Here is a 19,291-nt window from a genome sequence, read left to right as displayed (position 1 = left end):
AATAGGACTACTGATAGAAGAGAATATTTGTAACTCAGGGTTAGAACTGTGGGGTCCTTGGTGTTCTCTGAGCTGGGTGGTTTTCTTGCAGATGTTTCGTTACCATATTAGGTAATATCATCACTGAGTGCGCTGGTTTGGTAATGAAACGTCTGCAAGAAAACCACCCAGCTCAGAGAACACCAAGGACCCCACACATAAATAGGACTTTTCTTCATATGCAATTTTCACTGCCCCGCTGAATTTCTTGAGTTTTATATAAACTGCGTGCAATGACACACCACCAGGCAGTCAACCAATTAACCAGTGGAACAACCTGCCTCCAGAAGTCGTGAATGCTCCAACACTGGAAGTTTTTAAGAAGAGACTGGACAGCCATTTGTCTGAAATGGTATAGGGTTTCCTGCCTGAGCAGGGGTTGGACTAGATGACCTCCAAGGTCCCTTCCAACTTTATTATTATTATTATTATTATTATTATTATTATTATTGTTGTTGTTGTTGTTGTTGTTGTTGTTGTTGTTGTTCTTATAACCAGTCTATTATCTAAGAACGATGATAAAGCTCGGGGTGTTAAAAATTCAAAAAACACCTAACTTAACTCAACTGTTGTATATCCCTTACCTCTGACAAATGAGAAACTCATTATTCAAAACAAATGATGCTAAGTCAGATTAAATTAAACTACTTAAATTTATTAGTAAATAAATAAAAACCTACATAACTGTAAATATTTTTCAGAGTGCCTTTTTGAGGCACCTCCCGGTTGCATGAGCCCTGGACATTTTGGGAGAATGTTCTTGCATGGCCTTGCAGCGTCCGAAAACAGTAGGAGAGAAGCCCGATTCTCATGCAGGAGATCAGGGCCCTCTTGTGTGGCCCAAAGGGTCTGGAGGCCTGGCGTATCCCCCAAAATGAGATCACGTATCACCTATGCCAAGGTCTTCAAACTTGGCCAATTTAAGACTTGTGGACTTCAACTCCCAGAATTCCTCAGCCAGCATGCCTGGCTGAGGAATTCTGGGAGTTGAAGTCCACAAATCTTAAATTGGCCAAGTTTGAAGACCCCTGACCTGTGCTGTGACAAACCTGTCTTAGGTTTGCTATCACCAATCTAACAGCTAACAAATATGTTAGCATAAAGGTGTTAGTTTTGTTAACAACTAACAAAAATGGTACAGAGTCTCCTTGAGCAGAGGGTTGGACTAGAAGACCTCCAAGGTCCCTTTCAACTGTTATTCTGTAATTCTGTAAACAGGGCAGGTGCAGACCTAGTTCTGCTTGACGATAACTCAGCAAAACTGGGCTGAAACAGCCACATTATTCTCCTCAGTATAAGTCCTATTTCTTCCAACTTTACAGTGCCAAAAGGCATTTTAGTTTTCCTCATGCAGAGTAGGTACTTTTCTGAAAAGAAAAGGCTGTGTTTCTAACAGCTAACAAATATGTTAGCATAAAGGTGTTAGTTTTGTTAACAACTAACAAAAATGGTACAGAGTCTCCTTGAGCAGAGGGTTGGACTAGAAGACCTCCAAGGTCCCTTTCAACTGTTATTCTGTAATTCTGTAAACAGGGCAGGTGCAGACCTAGTTCTGCTTGACGATAACTCAGCAAAACTGGGCTGAAACAGCCACATTATTCTCCTCAGTATAAGTCCTATTTCTTCCAACTTTACAGTGCCAAAAGGCATTTTAGTTTTCCTCATGCAGAGTAGGTACTTTTCTGAAAAGAAAAGGCTGTGTTATTTTTTTTCCTGTTCCATGATCTACATTTTTCTTTACAAAAGCTCTTTCATTAGGCTTCTTACCCAGGCCCTCAAGGCCACAGGCCTGCACAAGGCTCAAAAAAGCCGCAACGGCTAAGCATATGTGGAACAGCTACATTAATTTATCCATTCAGTTAAAATAACACCAAATTGACATTTAATCAAACACCATCCTGGTTTTGGACCTGCCCTTTTCTCTCTCTCTCTCTCTTTTTTTTTTTGACCGCTGCTAAACTGCACTTGATAGTCAAAGCTATGGTTTTCTCAATAGTAATGTATGGCTGTGAGAGGTGGACTATAAATAAGGAAGGCTGAAGTATGGATGCTTTTGAATGGTGGTGTTGGAGAAGAAGACCCTTGAGGAAGTCCCTTGGATTGAAAGGAGATCCAGTCCGTCAATCCTAAAGGAAGTCAACCCTGGCTGTTCTTTGGAAGAACAGAGACTGAAACTGAAGCTCAAATACTTTGGCCACCAAATGAGGACTCCTGTGAGAAGACCCTGATTGTTGGGAAAGACTGAAGGCAAAGGAGAAGGGGATGGCAGAGGAGGAGATGGTTAGATAGTGTCCTCAATGCAATGAACATGAGTTTTGGCAAACTCCTGAAGACCGTGGAGGAAAGGCGGGCCTGGTGTGCTATGGTCCATGGGTGTCATGCCTCCGTCCGAGCCTGAGGACGACATGGAGTTCCCTGTTGAGGACCAGGAGGGGGTGTCTGTGGCTTCGGAGGACTGTGGGGAGGAACAGGCCGAAGTAGGCCAGGGCCCTTCAAATTTGGAACAGGGAAGGCAGAGCTCAGGCGAGGAGCAAGGGCCCTCCCCACCAGATCCCAGGAGAGCAGAGAGGAGGAGGGACCAATGGAGGCAGGCTCACTTGCTCTGGAGGAGAGCATCACACCCCACTCCACAAGGCACACCTGGGGAGTAGGTATTTAAGGAGACGCTGTGGGGTGGGGCATTTGCCGGGAACAAACGTGAACTCTTGTGATGTGAGCTCTTGTACCTGGACTCTTTGTATTTTGGATCAAGTTTGTTTCCTGCTGAGTTCTCCTTGCTGTCCTCAGTTTTGCAGTTTGCAGGTTACAGGCAAGCTGGGCGTGGAAGAGATCATATTTTGTTTGTTATCTGTTTTACTTTAAAGAACTGTTGAACTCCGTTGACTGTTTTATTGAACTTGTGCCAGCATAGGTGGAGGCTAGTGGGTGAACGTTGGCAGGGCTTACAAAGACAATTATTCTGACCAGCTAATTGCTTTGTCTCCGTTCGGGGCCCTGGGTCATCACCATGGGGTTGCTAAGAGTTGGACATGACTTAGCAACTGAACAACTTCAACAAATTGCACCTCCTGATGGAAAGTTGGATTAGTTTTGATTTGCACAGCATTATGCTTAACATCATTATTTCTTTATTCATAGAAATTACTGGCTCACCTACTTACACACACCTGGAAGTCTTATTAACTTCAGTTCAAAGATTTAGAGCGGGGGTGTCCAACTTTGACAACTTTAAGACCTGTGGGCTTCAAGTCCCAGAAGCGTGGCCGGCTGGAGAATTCTGGGAGTTGAAGTCCACAAGTCTTAAAGTTGCCGAAGTTGTTGGATATTCCTGTCTTAGAGAGATCAGAATATGCAGCAATGTAATGTGGAATGACGGCCTTTCTACTATATCAGTGGTGGTGAACCTATGGCACGCGTGCCAGAGGCGGCACTCAGAGCCCTCTCTGTGGGCACACGCACCATGCCCCGGAGATGGCAACTGTCCCTCTTCAACCAGCTGCCTGCTAACTAGCCGAGGTCCCACGTGGCCGAATGCATCCTGGCACGGCTAGTTTCCCTCCCCCCTATCCTGTCCCTCCTGGACTCGCATGCTCTCCTTTTCCCGGGCACGACCCACTGCATCACCTCCTCAGTTGTTGGCCGGCCATCCATCTCAGAGGCGGCTTCTTTGAACTGCTGGTGGCGGGCTGTGGAGCTCCAGAGTGTGCCGGTCAAAGGGCTGGCAGGCTGTGGCTGCTGACAGACACTGTCGGCCCCCATGCGCTCGCTGGCCTCTGTATGCGGGGAGCCGATGGTGCCAGGTAGCAGCCGCCCTGGCCCTTGCCTTGCCCCCATGGCAATGGCACCCCCGCCCTACCATGCCTCACCCCGCAGGACGAGCCTCCTGCCTACCACCCACCTACCAGAGACCCCCTGGATCTCCCCCAACCCTGCCCACCCCCCACAGGCGTCCCTCCCCATGAGCAACATTGAGGTGACCATGCCCACCTTGGCCACACCCACCCAATCTGCCATGACCACCACAGCCATGCCCACCCAGTGGGCCACACCCACTTGGCACCCGGCAATAAATAAATGGGTTTTGGATTGCAGTTTGGGCACTCGGTCTCTAAAAGATTCGCCATCACTGTACTATATCAATCAATACATAACGCAAAAACAACAAGCATCTCATTAAAAGATAAAGACCGAACTTTAAAATTATTGACATGTTTAGCCATATTTTCCCAGATCTGAAATGCATTATCACATTCCACTGGGTTATAATAAATGGAGTTTGGGCTGAATCTTTAATTATACTTAATATCTCTATCAGCCTTAGGAAGAAGGTTGAAAGAGATTGATTTTTTTTTTTTTGGAGGTGGGGATTTGTGACTGATCAATAACAGCAATAAAACAGGCTGCCTTCCTAGGCAGTTTTATTTTTCTGATTTATGGGCAAATAACCTTGAGACTGCACAGCACTCAGCTACAAAATGGGATGTTATGGCTAAGAGTGCTGGCATCATGTCTTAGTTTCTTTATTGTGTGTTTCGATTTCTCAGGAATGCGTATGTTGTGCCAGATTAGAAAAACAAATGTATTTCAATACATGCTGATTTATTTTTTTTAAATAAATAAAGCACGAATATTAAAAAGAAATATAGGTAGACTTCGACTTACAAATTATTCGTTTAGTGGCCGTTCAAAGTCACCGAAAAAAGTGACTTACAACTGCACAATTCACTTAGCAATCATGGCAAAAAGTTGTAAAATCAGGCGTAGCTCACTTAACCACACTTGCTTAGCCATGGAAATTGTGCCCCCAATTGTGGTCATAAGTTGAGGACTAACTGTACTCAGAGACTTATTTTCTTCAAGCAACCTATAAATATAGGATCCCTTCAATCGTAAGTCAATTTCCTTTTATGATTAGTTCATTTAGCACGTAAACTCCCCTACAACAGCTTTTCAATGATTACGTCAAACTGAGGTGAACCGAGCTGAAAAATGAATCTTGCTTTTCTAACACATGAAATATATTGATGTGTATCCTTTTTTTAAAAAAAAATATTAAAAATGCCTATTTATTAGCTATATAGAAAAAGATTTATACCACAGTCTCAACCAACTATGCGCTTCTCTTGAGCTGCTGTGAGATGTTTGGTTGGACAAGAATGTAGTGTAGTGTAGTATAGTGTAGGGTAGTGTAGTGGAATGGGATAGGATAGGATAGGATAGAATGTTGAATAGAATAGAATAGAATAGAATAGAATGTTGAATAGAATAGAATAGAATAGAAAATATGAATGGAATGGAACAGAACAGAATATAACAGAACAGTTGGAAGGGACCTTGGAGATCATCTACTCCAACCTCCTGCTCAAGCAGGAAACCCTATATCATTTCAGACAAATGGTTGTCCCCTCTTCTTGGAGAAAAATTTCTCACCAGCATTAACAGAAGCCAATTTTTTTCAAATGCTGGAAGCTTTAGAATGCAATAAATGGAATACAAAATACTTGCTGTATTCCAAGAAGGCAGTTCTGCATTTAAAAAAATCATGTCATAGTATTAATTCATCTGTCAAAAATCGTACTCTGAAATCCATACCCATCGCTTTTCTTTAAAAGGTATCCCTTTTTTTCACTGCCATATTCTTTATTTCCCTGAAGTTGATGCATGCTGTATCCTCCTTGCCGGCTCTGTGAATCCTAGACAGAAAGAAAGGGACAAATATATTGATATTTTCCTTCCTCTGATTAGCTCTTTGGTTTCTTTGCTTCACGTTAATTCCTTTATTTATAGAACTACAGCACAGAGAATGATTTCGTTTACAGAAGGCTGGGACACAGACTGTATATACATATATATATTTGGCTTAGCAGATAAAGGATTATTGCATACTTCCACAGTGCCACAAAGCTCTGAATGAAAAGCTTAGCAGCACATTTAGTTAAAAATAAAATCAGAATGTATGATGGAAAAAACGTAGAAGAGATGGAAGCGAGCAAGCTATATACACACATGTAAAACACATGTATATTGATTGTTCAATGATATTTCCAACGCCTCGTTTTTGTTCTTGGGTTTGAAATTAGAATGAAATTCAAAGTTATACATGTGCGGATGCCTGTATATATCTACGGCAAACATACACAAATACACAAGCCCGATGAAATATGTGACTGACAGTGACGACAAGATCTGCAAATTTACTGTGAATATAATAGCTATTAATGCATTGACTTACTCTCCTAGACTTCGATCAGAGAAGGCAAAAAAAAAAAAAGAGAGAAAGAAAGAGAAAAGTAAGACAATTTATTTTTCTAAAAGGATAATACTTTGCAGCCTACTTCAATGCTCAACACTTAATAAGGGGTGTAATAAAAAATAGTTAGAAAGGATCACACAATTGTTTTTTATAATAAAATTCTTAATGCCAATAGAAAGATGTGACACAAATCCCCATGGAAATTGTGTGTACAGGTAACTTAGCATCCATTCACAGCTACAATGGACCTCCCCAGGATACTTACAACCCTATTCCAAAATCCCAATGGCTATCCCCATCCCCTGGTCATGTGATTGCATTTTGGATGCTTGGCAACTGGCCCATCTTTATGGCAGTTTACAATATCCTGTGATCATGTGGCCACAATTTACAATGGTTTTTTTGTTTTGTTTTGTGTTTTGCTGTATGTTGGCGTTTACTTCTGGTTTTTCCACCCCCCCAAAAAGCACCCATTGCAAATAATGGATTTGCTAACGATCACTGCAAAAAAAAAAAAAGTCATAAAATTGGGTGCAATCACACGATGGACCTCCTAAACACTGGTACAACTTACGACTGTAATTCCAGGCTTAAATCTGATCATAAGCCAAAGATCACCTGTTATGTGTGTATGCTTTTTTAAAAGGTAGAATGAAACAGCAATACCAAGAACTTACTGACAACCATTCTATAGCGTATGTTCTGATAAATGGCCACGGATTCTGAATTTGAAATTAACGAGACTAAAATTTAACCACAATTTCCTCCTTTCCCCATGTTTCACTTTCATTAAGATTTGTTGAATCTGAAACAAGAGCAGCTGATTTCCCACAAGATTTGAGTCCTTTTCTTTGCATCGTGTCAACTAGCATGCGACTAAAATGAACACAATATTGTGGGTAAATTTGGGAAACACAGAAAAGTCCCTATAAGGAGATTTCTTTTTTCCTACTCGCAAATATAACACCAGAACACCCTTCATCCTTCTACATGCTTCTGTTTCCCAAATTGTTTTTCTCCTCCACACTTTCAAACGTAGATCCAGAATGGCAACAGTGTTTTTGCAATTTTTATAGGGAACAAAGCATCGAAGGAGATGATCTGGTTAGCATGGAAGAATTTTACACTATGCACTTGCTCTACCTCAGTGTTTCTCAACCTTGACAATTTTAAGACTTGTGGACTTCAACTCCCAGAATTCCACAGCCAGCATTGCTGGCTGTGGAATTCTAGGAGTTGAAGTCCACATGCCTTAAAATTGTCAAGGTTGAGAAACACTGCTTCTACCTTCTTCTACTTTTAATATCAGCCTTGAGAAAATTATTATTATGGATCATCGCACAGTGAGCCAGATGTTCAGACTGGATTTGGTATTTTGTCTACCTATGGAGTCCTTACCCAGGACCTGGGATAGGCAGATGTGGATGTTTGATGGTATTACAGATATCGTCGCAGGATGGAAGCAGTTCCTAGTAAGGCCACCTTTTGCAATTGACTAATAGCGAATTTGTCAATGCCAATGGTGTTCAAGTGGTGCTCCAGTTCTTTTGGGATTGCACCCAAGAAGCCTATTACTATTGGTACTACCCTTGCTTGCTTTTGCCACAGTCTTTCTATTTTTATTTGTAGGTCTTTGTATTTTGTTATCTTCTCCAGTTCTTTCTCGTCTATTCTGCTGTCTCCAGGCACTGCCACGTCCACTATCCAGACTTTTTTGTCTTTCTTATCGACAATTGTTAAGTCTGGGGTGTTATGTTGCAGGTGCTTGTCTGTTTGAATTCTGAAGTCCCAGAGCAGTTTAATTTTATCATTTTCTATTATTATTATTATTATTATTATTATTATTATTATTATTATTATTATTATTATTATTATTATTATGGATCATCGCACAGTCAGCCAGATGTTCAGACTGGATTTGGCATTTTGTCTACCTATCGAGTCCTTATCCAGGACCTGGGATAGGCAGATGTGGATGTTTGATGGTATTACAGGTATCGTCGCAGGATGGAAGCAGTTCCTAATAAGGCCACCTTTTGCAATTGACTAATAGCGAATTTGTCAATGCCAATGGTGTTCAAGTGGTGCTCCAGTTGTTTTGGGATTGCACCTAAGGAGCCTATTACTATTGGTACTACCCTTGCTTGCTTTTGCCACAGTTGTTGTTGTTGTTGTTATTATTATTATTATGACACTAATTAGAAACTCATGGTAAGCAAGCCTATTTTCCTAGAAACACTTTCCACAAAGTCACTGTGGAAAACAGTACACAAAACGCCAGGGTTCATGTTGTTCCCTTCATCATGCAAAACTCGCAAACAGATTTCCGAGAGGATTTAACAAAAAAGCTCTACACTGGAGAGTTATTTGGAGGGGAGGCACATGCCCATGTACTAGAGCAACAAATCTAACTTTTTAATCCCATCCTACATGCCCAGGGAGCAAAATGACCTTTGGAGTGTGTTGGTGTTTCATTCACAACAACTGGGCAGGGCTAGTGTTGAACAGCAGGACTGGAAAAGAAAAGAAAAAACCTATTGTGAATAAATGAGATATATTACTCATATTTCTGTACCCCTTCTTTTCATTAAATGGGTCTCCCGGTAGTAATGTATGGCTGTGAGAGGTGGACCATAAAGAAGGCTGAGCCCAAAACAACTGATGCTTTCGAATTGTGGAGTTGGAGATGACGCTTGAGGAGTCCCTTGGACTGCAAGCAGATCCAATCAGTCAATCCTAAAGGAAGTCAACCCTGGCTGTTCTTTGGAAGGACAGAGCCTGAAGCTGAAGCTCAGATACTCTGGCCACCTAACGACAAGAGAGGACTCCTTGGAGAAGACCCTGATTGTTGTGAAAAATGGAAGGCAAAAGAGAAGGGGATGGCAGAGGAGGAGATAGATAGTGTCATCAACACAACGAACATGATTTTGGGCAAATTCCAGGAGACAATGGAGGACGGGGAGAGCAGAGAGCTGGAGTGCTATGGTCCATGGGGTTGCCAAGAGTTGGACACGATTTAGCGACTTGAAGTACAACAAGAAGTAGATGATATGTAGGAATGACCTTGGAAGACAAGAGGCAATCTTGCAGCCAGGGCAATGTCCTGGAAAAGACAGCTCAGCTCATGATATCAGTCTTGCAAGGGAGTCCAGACAAGAAACACGACCAGATGATGTAATCCTATCTTATTGTAAGGCTGCTGTCAACTCTACAACGAACCTGGCTGAATCCATCTTGATTGTTCTAGGTTGCCACAAAAAAGGGAGGGGGTGCGGAGTATTTTCGCTAGTCTAAACCAGTGGTTCTTAACCTGGGCGATATTGCCCCCCAGGGGGCGATTTTGTTTTTCAGGGGGGCGATGGAACGAAAAGGGGGCGATATGGGGGTGATGGAGCGAGAAGTTTTGGGGACACTTTTGAGACTTTTTCATACAGTGAATCGCTGTATATCTGTCGTACAAAAATATCAGATCGCTCGCTATTAGTGGATTGAATTGTATTTTCAAATGTTCCTCCAGCTAGCTTCAGTACAGAACACCGTACATATGTGAATATGCATTGCTTATCTTCATGCACGTTGCGCAGCAGCCTCTACCATTTTTATATTTCTTTTTGTGTCTTAAATTTCACTTATAATTCAATCATTAAATATTACTGTTTTTTTTTTTTCGGGCATTTCACTTTCTTGCAATTGAATTTTGTTTTCAGTGGTCATTACATTTAAGTCTCTTGAATAACTAAGATAATAATGAAATATATGTATCACGAAGTTTGGGAACAAAGTGATGGGTAGCACCAAAATTTTTCACACAGTTGAGATATGGGAAAAAGACTGGAAATAAATTATTTGCATCGATATGTCTTGATGACAATTTTAAAGAAAACAAAACAAGTGTTTGCATAAATCAAAGAATTATTTCCTATGTTGTGATTGAGAGGGGGGCGATGACAACTTTCTCATTGGCTCAAGGGGGCAATTCGTTCAAAAAGGTTAAGAACCACTAAACAATTCTGAGTCCTGTGGGAGCCAAGGTCATTCTATCAGTTAGCTTAGAGCAGGGGTCTTCAAATTTGGCCCTTTTATGATTTCAATTCCCCGAATTCTGGGAGTTGATGTCCACAAGTCATAAAACGGGTAAGTTTGAAGACTCTGGCTTAGAGGATTGGGCGTTGTTGGAAAGGCCACCAAGTTTTTCTATTGGTGAGCCTAGCCAATTGCATAGCACTGGGGTAGGAAATTTGACTTTATAATAGTGTAACTCCTTGGAGGGAATTTCAGACTTGGTTTCATTTTTGACCATACAGATATTTTGTAACCAATAAACATGTTCTTTGAGGAAGCCTCTAGTCTCGGAGTTCTGATTTTGTTAGTCTTAAGCATCAGAACCATGGCAGCTACATTAACAGGATCTCGCAAGACTTCAACTATTTTCTGCCTCCTCTGTTTTTAGTCTCTGGAAAACTAGAAATGCTCCCATGCTTTTCCACCAGCTGCGGACTGAGCTGCCAAAGAGCTGTGGGGGCACAGTGGTTAGAATGCAGAACTGCAGGTTAACTCTGCCCACTGACAGGAGTTCGATCCTGACCGGCTCAAGGTTGACTCAGCCTGCCATCCTCCCGAGGTCAGTAAAATGAGGACCCAGATTGTTGGGGGCAATATGCTGACTCTGTAAACTGCTTAGAGAGGGCTGTAAAGGACTGTGAAGCGGTATATAAGTCTAAGTGCTATTGCTATTGCTATTATCACGCTGTAGGCCTTTGTCTGTTTCCCAAAGTCATTTCCACCCACAGGTAGTCTTTGACTTATGACCCCCAAATTTCCATCACTAAGTGAGGCAGTTATTAAGTGAGTTTTGCCCCATTTTATGACTTTTCTTTCCGCAGTTGTTAAGTGAATCTGGCTTCCCCATTGACTTTGCTGGTCAGAAGGTTGCAAAAGGTGATCATGTGACTTTGGGACACTGCAACCGTCATAAATACTAACCAGCTGCAGAGCATACAATCACATGACTGCAGGGACATAAGTATGAAAATTAGTCATAAGTCACTTTTTCCAGTGTCATTATAACTTTGAATGGTCACTAAATGAATGGTTGTTATGTCGAGGACTACCTGAACCATCGCAGGGAGGCTCCAGGAACTTTGCACTGATTGCAGGAACTTTGGAGGAAGACAAAGTAACCATAATAGTTTCTAAATATAAGAGCTTTCCCAGATAGGAGCTCGCTGGTGAGAGAAACATCTGAGCCAAGGCTACTTGCAAAATATCTGGCAGTGTTCACAGCCTGTTTTCCCAAGGGACAAGAGGCAAAAGTTGAATCCTCACAAGGAAGAAGCTTGCTATTACAACAATGCCATCTGTGGGATGAATCTTTCAAGGTCATATGGCTAAAGCCAGTAGATTCAATCCTCCATGTGTAAAATGAAGGGTAAATTAAGTTTAAAGAGCTTGTCCAATCTTGATAATTTTACGTCTAATGGACTTCAACTCCCAGAATTATCTAGCCAGCTATGATGGCTGGGGAATTCTGGGATTTGAAGTCCACAGGTCTTAAAAGCTTAATGAAGAGAAGGACGAGGGGGAACATGATAGCAGTGTTCCAATATCTCAGGGGCTGCCCCAAAGAAGAGGGAGTCAAGCTATTTTCCAAGGAGCCTGAAGGCAGGACAAGAGTCGAGGTGGCGCAGCAGTTAGAGTGCAGTACTGCAGGCCACTTTAGCTGACTGTGTTCAGCAGGTCAGCGGTTCAAATCTCACCAGCTCAAGGTTGACTCAGCCTTCCATCCTTCCGGGGTAGGTAAAATGAGGACTCAGATTGTTGGGGGCAATGTAAATATATATATATATACATTGCTTACTGGTGTACACCGCTTAGAGAGTGCTTGCACTTAAAGCGGTATATAAGTCTCATAAATAAATAAAATAAATAAAGAAGCAACGGATGGAAACTCATCAAGGAGAGAAGCAACCTAGAACTAAGGAGAAACTTCCTGACAGCTAGAACAATTAATCAGTGGAACAACCTGCCTCCAGAAGCGGTGAATGCTCCAACACTGGAAGTTTTTAAGAAGAGACTGGACAGCCATTTGTCTGAAATGGTATAGGGTTTCCTACCTGAGCAGGGGGTTGGACTAGATGACCTCCAAGGTCCCTTCCAACTTTATTATTATTATTATCATCATTATCATTATCATTAAGTTGCCAAGCTTGGACACCCCTGAGCCAGGCTGGCTAGGCCTTCTAGAAGTTGAAGTCCACAAGTCTTAAACTTGCCAGCCTGAGCTGAGCTATTTAAAGTTGAATAAAAGAGAACAAAGTAAAACAAAGCAACGTTCTAGAACAAAAACACAGGAAGCTCCAAAAATGAAAGAGTTATCATTATGGTAATCACCATAATGAAAGGATTCCAGGGGAAGATACATTTAGGCAGGGTTGTTGAGCATCGGATAAATGAAAGACAGTAATGGCTGAATTAAACTAGTGCCAATAAAATGCTAAGCATCCTGGAACTGGGTGTTTTAAAGTACTTCCTTCAACTATTTAAGCCTAACTGGCCTTTGAGAGGGCCACAAAAATATGGGTCAACGTGCTACTTGCAGGCCATTAAATTGGTAGGCATGGGAAAAACAAGCTTCTCCGTGGAGTTTTGTGGCTACATAATTCTCTTTCAAAGATATAATTTCTGCTTCCTCCGCAGATTGGAATCTAAAGAACTATTTTTGCATCTGTTTTGCAAATTCTGATCTTAAAAGGAGAGTTTAAAGGTTGTTGTCATTTTATTTCAGATTCTGGAATGAATTCTGTTTCTGTGTGATTCTTATTGTAAACGTTGCATTCTTTTAATCACTAATTTTAAATGGTGATGTTTCAGCCCTGAAATATACCAGAAAAGTTGTTAAAATAAATACAGTATTGTTTCGTAGCTTTTCACAAAAAAATATTTTAATGATTCATTTAGCAATCAGTTTCAGTCAGAGTTAGTTTGTTCTCCAAAGAAACAAAATAGGTTTTGAATAGTGTTAATAGTGACCTATAAAAACCTTGTGAGGGATGGTTTTTGTTCATTCTTTGCCAGAAAATCTTAAATTAATATGAACTAATTTGCCCAAGGAAATAAATATTTCTCTAAATTCAGGTAAGATACATCAATGCACAATCCACTAAAGGAATAAAGTGGCTTTATTTTTAAAAAATGTGAAAGGGCACAGCAGAAACTAATAAACATATAAAAAGCATACTCACTTTAATGCTATCTAGGTTAAATAAACTATGACTATAGTTAATTTTGCCCATTGTCGATGCATGGAGAAAGTCAGTATTAAAGAATTTTATAAGCAGCAATTACACATTCTTCTAGCATATCTGAGTTTGGCAAAATAAGAATCAGTGAGCATTGCCACCTGATTCTCAGACTGAGAAGAAGATGGCTATTATTTTATTAAAACTCTTTTATTCCACTTTTTAACTCAGTGGGCTATAGAAATATTAATCTAAAGGTGGAACTCTACAGTAATATTAAATGCAATTCATTGGTTGTCAATTATAAAGCCCTCTGAGACTTAGGATCTGGTTACTTATAAGACCAACTTCCTTCTCTTTCTATCTGATTTATCTTATCTGAAAGGGTTTCTGAATTCTAAGTCCCTTCATAAATGCTATCATCTTGAAGAAGAATAGAATGGAACGGAACAGAACAGAATGGAATAGAATAGAATAACAGAGTTGGAAGAGACCTTGGAGGTCTACTAGTCCAGGGCTTTTCAACCAGTGGTACGGGTACCACCTGTGGTACATTGGCACCTGGCAGGTGGTACGCGACCATCCTAGAAAAGTGGTAGCAGGGGAGGGGAATGAGCTGAACCGGTGGCAGCACCGCACAAGCCTGAGCAAGAGATGGCTGGAGCTGCAGGGCTGTCAGGGCTCAGCGGAAGCGCCAGGATCAGCTCCAGGCTCCAGCTGGAGCTCGGCGCTGATCCTGGTGCTTCCGCTGAGCCCAGAAGAAGCGCCGATCAGCTGGAATGTTGCAGCATCTCCAGGGTCTTGTGATTTACATTCAGATGCTTGGCAACTGATTCATATTTATGACGGTCACAGTGTCCCAAGATCATGTGAAGTGACCAAAACCTGCTGCAACCACCCAGCAGACGGAGGGAATAAAAACCAAACACCCCCCCCCACCCCACCTCTGCTGCCAATCCTCAACAGAAATGCTCACAACAATGAAAACCTCGGACAGGAGGAAGAGCGCCGCCGGGTGGGCAGGCAGGTGTCTTACTCGGCTGTGACTTGGGGGGGGGCTTTTTTCAGTGCCATTGTAACTTCAGTCACTAAGCGAACTGTTGTAAGTCGAGGATTACCTGTACTTGACCACTTTTTTTCTTCTTTTTTTGGTCATCAAGTTTTTGACACCTTGCTAGGCGACTGGTGGTACTCGGATGTTGCCATATCCTAAAAGTGGTACGATGGGTGAAAAGGTAGAAAAGCCCTGTACTAGCCCAACACCCTGCTGAAACAGGAGACTTTATATTATTTCAGACAAGTGGTTGTCCAATCTTTTCTTAAAATCTCCGGTGATGAAGCATTACAATTTATGAAGGCAAGCCATTCCACTGATTGATTAATGGTCTGTGGGATCAGCCTTGGGGGGAGGAGGAAGAGCAACAATGGTGCGGCAAGAGACCTCTTAGCCCACAGAAGGAATGGAGATGTGGCAGCACCTCAGAAAAGACCTTCTCTAGTTCCCTGGAAAGTGAAGGCAATGGAGCAGAGATGTGTTTTGAGACTTGCAAGATTGATGTCAGTCCTCCCAGACAAGAAATCAACATCCTAAGTAATGACATACCTTTATTATGGAGGCTATAGTAACATAATCTCTTGAGGTGCTTTCCACACCCCCATTTCTTCTGTGAGCTTAGGAGACAGGCCTTCTCTTAAGCTGTGTGTACCCTATAAAACAATATCCTCCCAAAGTGATGAAATGGTAGGTGCAAATGACCTTGGCAGACAAGGGGGAGGAGTCACAGTTAGGGGAATGGTTGGATAAGATAAGAGGTTGCTTAGCCCACAGAAGGAATGTGGGTGTACAAACAACTCAGAAGGGGCCCTTCCCATTTTCTTTAGCAGTAAAGGCATGAGGGAGGAAAGACTTGCAAGGTTCTGTTTACAATAAAGTGGAATTAGTTCATCAGGGTGTGCTTCCTATCTGGATTACATTGCAAGGAATATATGACCCATACATTGGTGGTTCTTTCATAAAGCTATAAAAATATGGTTCTAAAGTAGGACAATCTGCTCCCTGATAGCTTATACTGATTGCTCGGAATAATGTTGTCAGTTGATTGTACTTCTCTAGCGCATGATATGCATTTTTGTCTTTTGTTGTTTCTGTTACCTGTTTTCTGATTTAACCAAAATATGTAAGGTGCCTAGAGTTACACCCCTGATGGAGGGAGTTGGCTGGCTGGCAGGCTAGCTGATAGGTGGAAGGATAGATCTATAGGAAATAGCTGGATAAGCAAATGATTATCAAACACTCAGAAAGAAGGGGGGAGAGAGAGAGAGAGAGAGAGAGAGAGAGAGAGAGAGAGAGAGAGAGAGAGAGAGAGAGAGAGAGAGCGCTAACCACTTCACAAATAGACAAATAGTTTGGCAGAATACCTGAGAATCTAATGGGAAAAACGGGATAGTTTTAAAAGGACACAGGTTGACCTAATATTTTGCCACACAGCATTTTTCATTTATCTGAGCTGATCTATGGATATGCCCAATTTCAACCAAATCTAATAACATCCCATAAATGCCAGCATGTAAAAGAAATGGTAGCAATTGATTTATAATAATAAAGTTGGAAAGGACCTTGGAGGTCATCTAGTCCAACCCCCTGCTCAGGCAGGAAACCCTATACCATTTCAGACAAATGGCTGTCCAACTAAGAAGAGGGCGCGCCTGACTGAAGTAGAAGACAGAGGATAAAGAAGTCAACAGAAAAATCCTGAGAAAATTAAGGAATCTCTGCAAACTTCCCAGCCATCTTCCAATAATCAAGTCAGCGGGGAAAGGCAGATTCGCTTAATACAATTCACTTAATAATGGCGGTGGTTTGCTTAACAACCACAGCAGAAAGGTCATAAAATGGAGCTCAACTCAAAGATGATCAAGGAACTCACTGCTATGAAAGTTGAAGGAGCTGGATAGATATGCTTAGTCTTAACAGAAGATGATTGTCCACTTTTGGGACAGAAAGCAAGGTGTTTTCTGTCCTGAGCTTGGGGGACAGCCCGTCAACTCCAGGAATGGGTTCAGGGAATGGCAAGAGAGTTGAACCTGAAGATCTAAATGGCTACCAACAATTCTCTGGTATTTTCCATCACAAGAATTATACTAAAAATGTCTTAGGGAATGGCCTTAAAGAACTACAAGGAGAGACCTCACTGCACTAAAGCAAGGATCAGACAAGTACAGTTTGAGCCCGTTCCAAGAAAATAATTTGACAAAATGTCTCAGAAAGGCCCCTCTCCAACTCTCATGAAGAGAAAGTGTGGAAGGAGGGAAGCCCATTCAGACTTGCAAGATTCTATCCTTAGAACTGTTCCAATAAAAGTAGTTCTAGCCTTACATGGCATTGGTTTATTTAGTTACTAAATTTATATTCCGTCCATCTCATTGCTACAGGGATTCTAGTTTGCAGAATAATAAAAACTTTAAAAGATAATGCAAAAGACTTAAAATTGGAAAGATTAAATAGTAGGCTTCTTACTTTAGGTTACCTTTTAGGGCTCACATATACTATAAGCTAGAAGCACTTTGGTCTTTGTGTGATTGGCAGCATGTTTGAGTCCTACTTGTGATATCCTTGAAGAATGGCAGATAGTAACTTGCGATAAATGAGGAGACTTTATAATATTACAAATATTTCCCAAGAATTGCTCAGGTGTTTTATTTCTTCATTTTGTTTTCCCATATTCTCTGGCCGTAAGCTATTAATTATAAGAAACTACATATTCCATACTGTATATAAATAATTAATATAATGCAAATAACCCAATTAGGATGGGGTTTTTTTTAACGTAATTTTAAATGCAGACTTTACTAAGTGTAAAATGGAGTCAATGGCATCCAACCCTTTGCTGATACTCGTTTTGCTTGTGATTCTTACCTCTTTTTGGTCAAGTTGTAATGAGGATTTGATCAAGTCCCTCAGTGCAGTGAGCTGCTTCTTTTCTTCATCTTGTGTCTGTTTTATCTAGAGCAAAAAATATCCACAACTTGTTACCCATGTACGTTTCTTTAGTATTTGGATCAACATCAATATACTTACATGTGTGTCTTCGTGCCTGTATATAATATTAGATTTTTATCCCTCCTTTATTAGTATATAAGTAACCCAAGGCAGCAAACATACTTTAATACTACCTCCTCCTATTTCCCCCCATAACAACTCTTTGAGGAGAATTGGGCTGAAAGTGTGTGACTGGCCCAAGGACACCCAAGGTGGGACTAGAACTCACAGTCTCCTGGTGATTAACTCAAAGTCACCTAGATCAGGGGTCCCCAACCCACGGTCCATGGACTGGTACCGGCCCGCAGCATGTCAGAAACTGAGCCACACAAACAAGTGAAGCCCCATCCGCAGGATGCAGGCAGCACACGAAAACACGCCCCCTCTCTCCTTGGAACCGGTCCCTGGTGCCCGAAGGATTGGGGGCCTCTGACCTAGATGTTTTTCATGCTTAAAGTGGGACTGAAGTTTGTAGACTCCTGTTGATTGGCCAGAGGTCACTCAGTTGGCTTTCATGCCTAAGGCGGGACTAAAATTCAAGAGTCTCCTGGTGATTGGCCAGAAGTCACCCAGCTGGCTTTCATGCCTAAGGCGGGACTAAAATTCAAGAGTCTCCTGGTGATTGGTCAGAAGTCACCCAGCTGGCTTTCATCCCTAAGGCAGAACTAGAACTCACCATCTGCTAGTCCCTAGCCCAATGCCTTATACTCTAATTAACTATATGTATGTGTAATGGAGATGAAATATTTGCTTTTTTCCCCCTCTCTTCATTATTTTTTATTATCTGAAAACTATAATCTGCTCACTCCAGAAAGGAAGTATTGAGAATGCAGATTTTCTTTATTCCTTTTTTACCAATATATATTCAAAACAAGCTAAATAGAGGAAGTATGTTCAGCCTCTTCTAAAACAACCACAGTCACTTTCAAAAAATTACTGATCCCATGGTTTGACCACAAAGTCAGGCATTCCTCACGCTACAAAACACCATTTTACAACACTAATCCTTTTAACACTAACTGCCAGCACGTGAGACTCTCAGAATAGTGGGGCTGGTTGAGTATTAACCTAGGTCAGGGGTAGGCAACCTTGGCTCTTTTATAACTCGTGGACTTCAACTCCCAGAATTCCTGAGCCAGCATGGCTCAGCTTGGAAACCTCTCCCTTTCCCCTCAGCACGGCTGGCTCAGGAATTCTGGGAGTTGAAGTCCACGAGTCATCAAAGAGCCAAGGTTGCCTAGCCCTGACCTAGGTACATAAGAGGTACGTTATAGAAATATAGTTGAATTTTAAAAAATAAATGGCTGGAACAAATTCCCAAGTAATGTTGAAAAGTCGTCGTAATATCCACATGGGTGCAGAGCAATGGTATAGGTTAGAGTAGTGTTTCTTGATCTTGGCAACTTTACGATGTGTGGACTTCAACTCCCAGAATTCCCCAGCCAGCATTAGCATTAGCTGGCTGGGGAATTCTGGAAGTTGAAGTCCACATATCTTCAAGTTGCCAAGGTTAAGAAAGACTGGCTTAAAAGCTCCCCCCAAAGTTCCTAAACTTATAATAAGGTTATTTATTTCTATAATGTACCACGACAGAGCCAATCTACCAGAGGGCTATTCAAATGTGTAGCCAGCCAAATACTTTCATTTTTCAAGCAATGCAGGAGAATGAACTCATAAAAACACAGCAGAAACAATGTCATTCCATTTGAGGCCACACTTGTA

At 41.6% G+C, this 19,291-nt stretch overlaps 1 protein-coding gene across 13 annotated transcripts in view; it reads right to left on the bottom strand.

Moving 5' to 3' along the window:
* The window catches only part of ASAP1 (ArfGAP with SH3 domain, ankyrin repeat and PH domain 1), a 168,346-nt gene that overhangs the window by 44,347 nt on the left and 104,708 nt on the right, over positions 1-19,291 (bottom strand). For 9 of the 13 annotated variants that reach the window (XM_039335805.1, XM_039335804.1, XM_039335813.1 and 6 more), the window contains 3 exons: positions 17,447-17,533; positions 6,272-6,280; positions 5,632-5,732 (listed from right to left, as the gene is read on the bottom strand). In XM_039335805.1, coding sequence (XP_039191739.1) covers positions 5,632-5,732; positions 6,272-6,280; positions 17,447-17,533 — 197 coding nt within the window. The remainder of the gene's footprint in view (positions 1-5,631; positions 5,733-6,271; positions 6,281-17,446; positions 17,534-19,291) is intronic. The other 4 variants (XM_039335806.1, XM_039335808.1, XM_039335812.1 and 1 more) reach the window with 1 other exon arrangement.

This window comes from Crotalus tigris, unplaced genomic scaffold (genome assembly GCF_016545835.1).
Source record: "Crotalus tigris isolate CLP2741 ecotype Arizona unplaced genomic scaffold, ASM1654583v1 scf7180000017661.16357234195:1864864, whole genome shotgun sequence".
Classification (NCBI taxonomy): domain Eukaryota; kingdom Metazoa; phylum Chordata; class Lepidosauria; order Squamata; family Viperidae; genus Crotalus; species Crotalus tigris.
The sequence above is the reverse complement of the archived record's forward strand: the minus strand, read 5'-3'. Positions and strand labels throughout refer to the sequence as shown.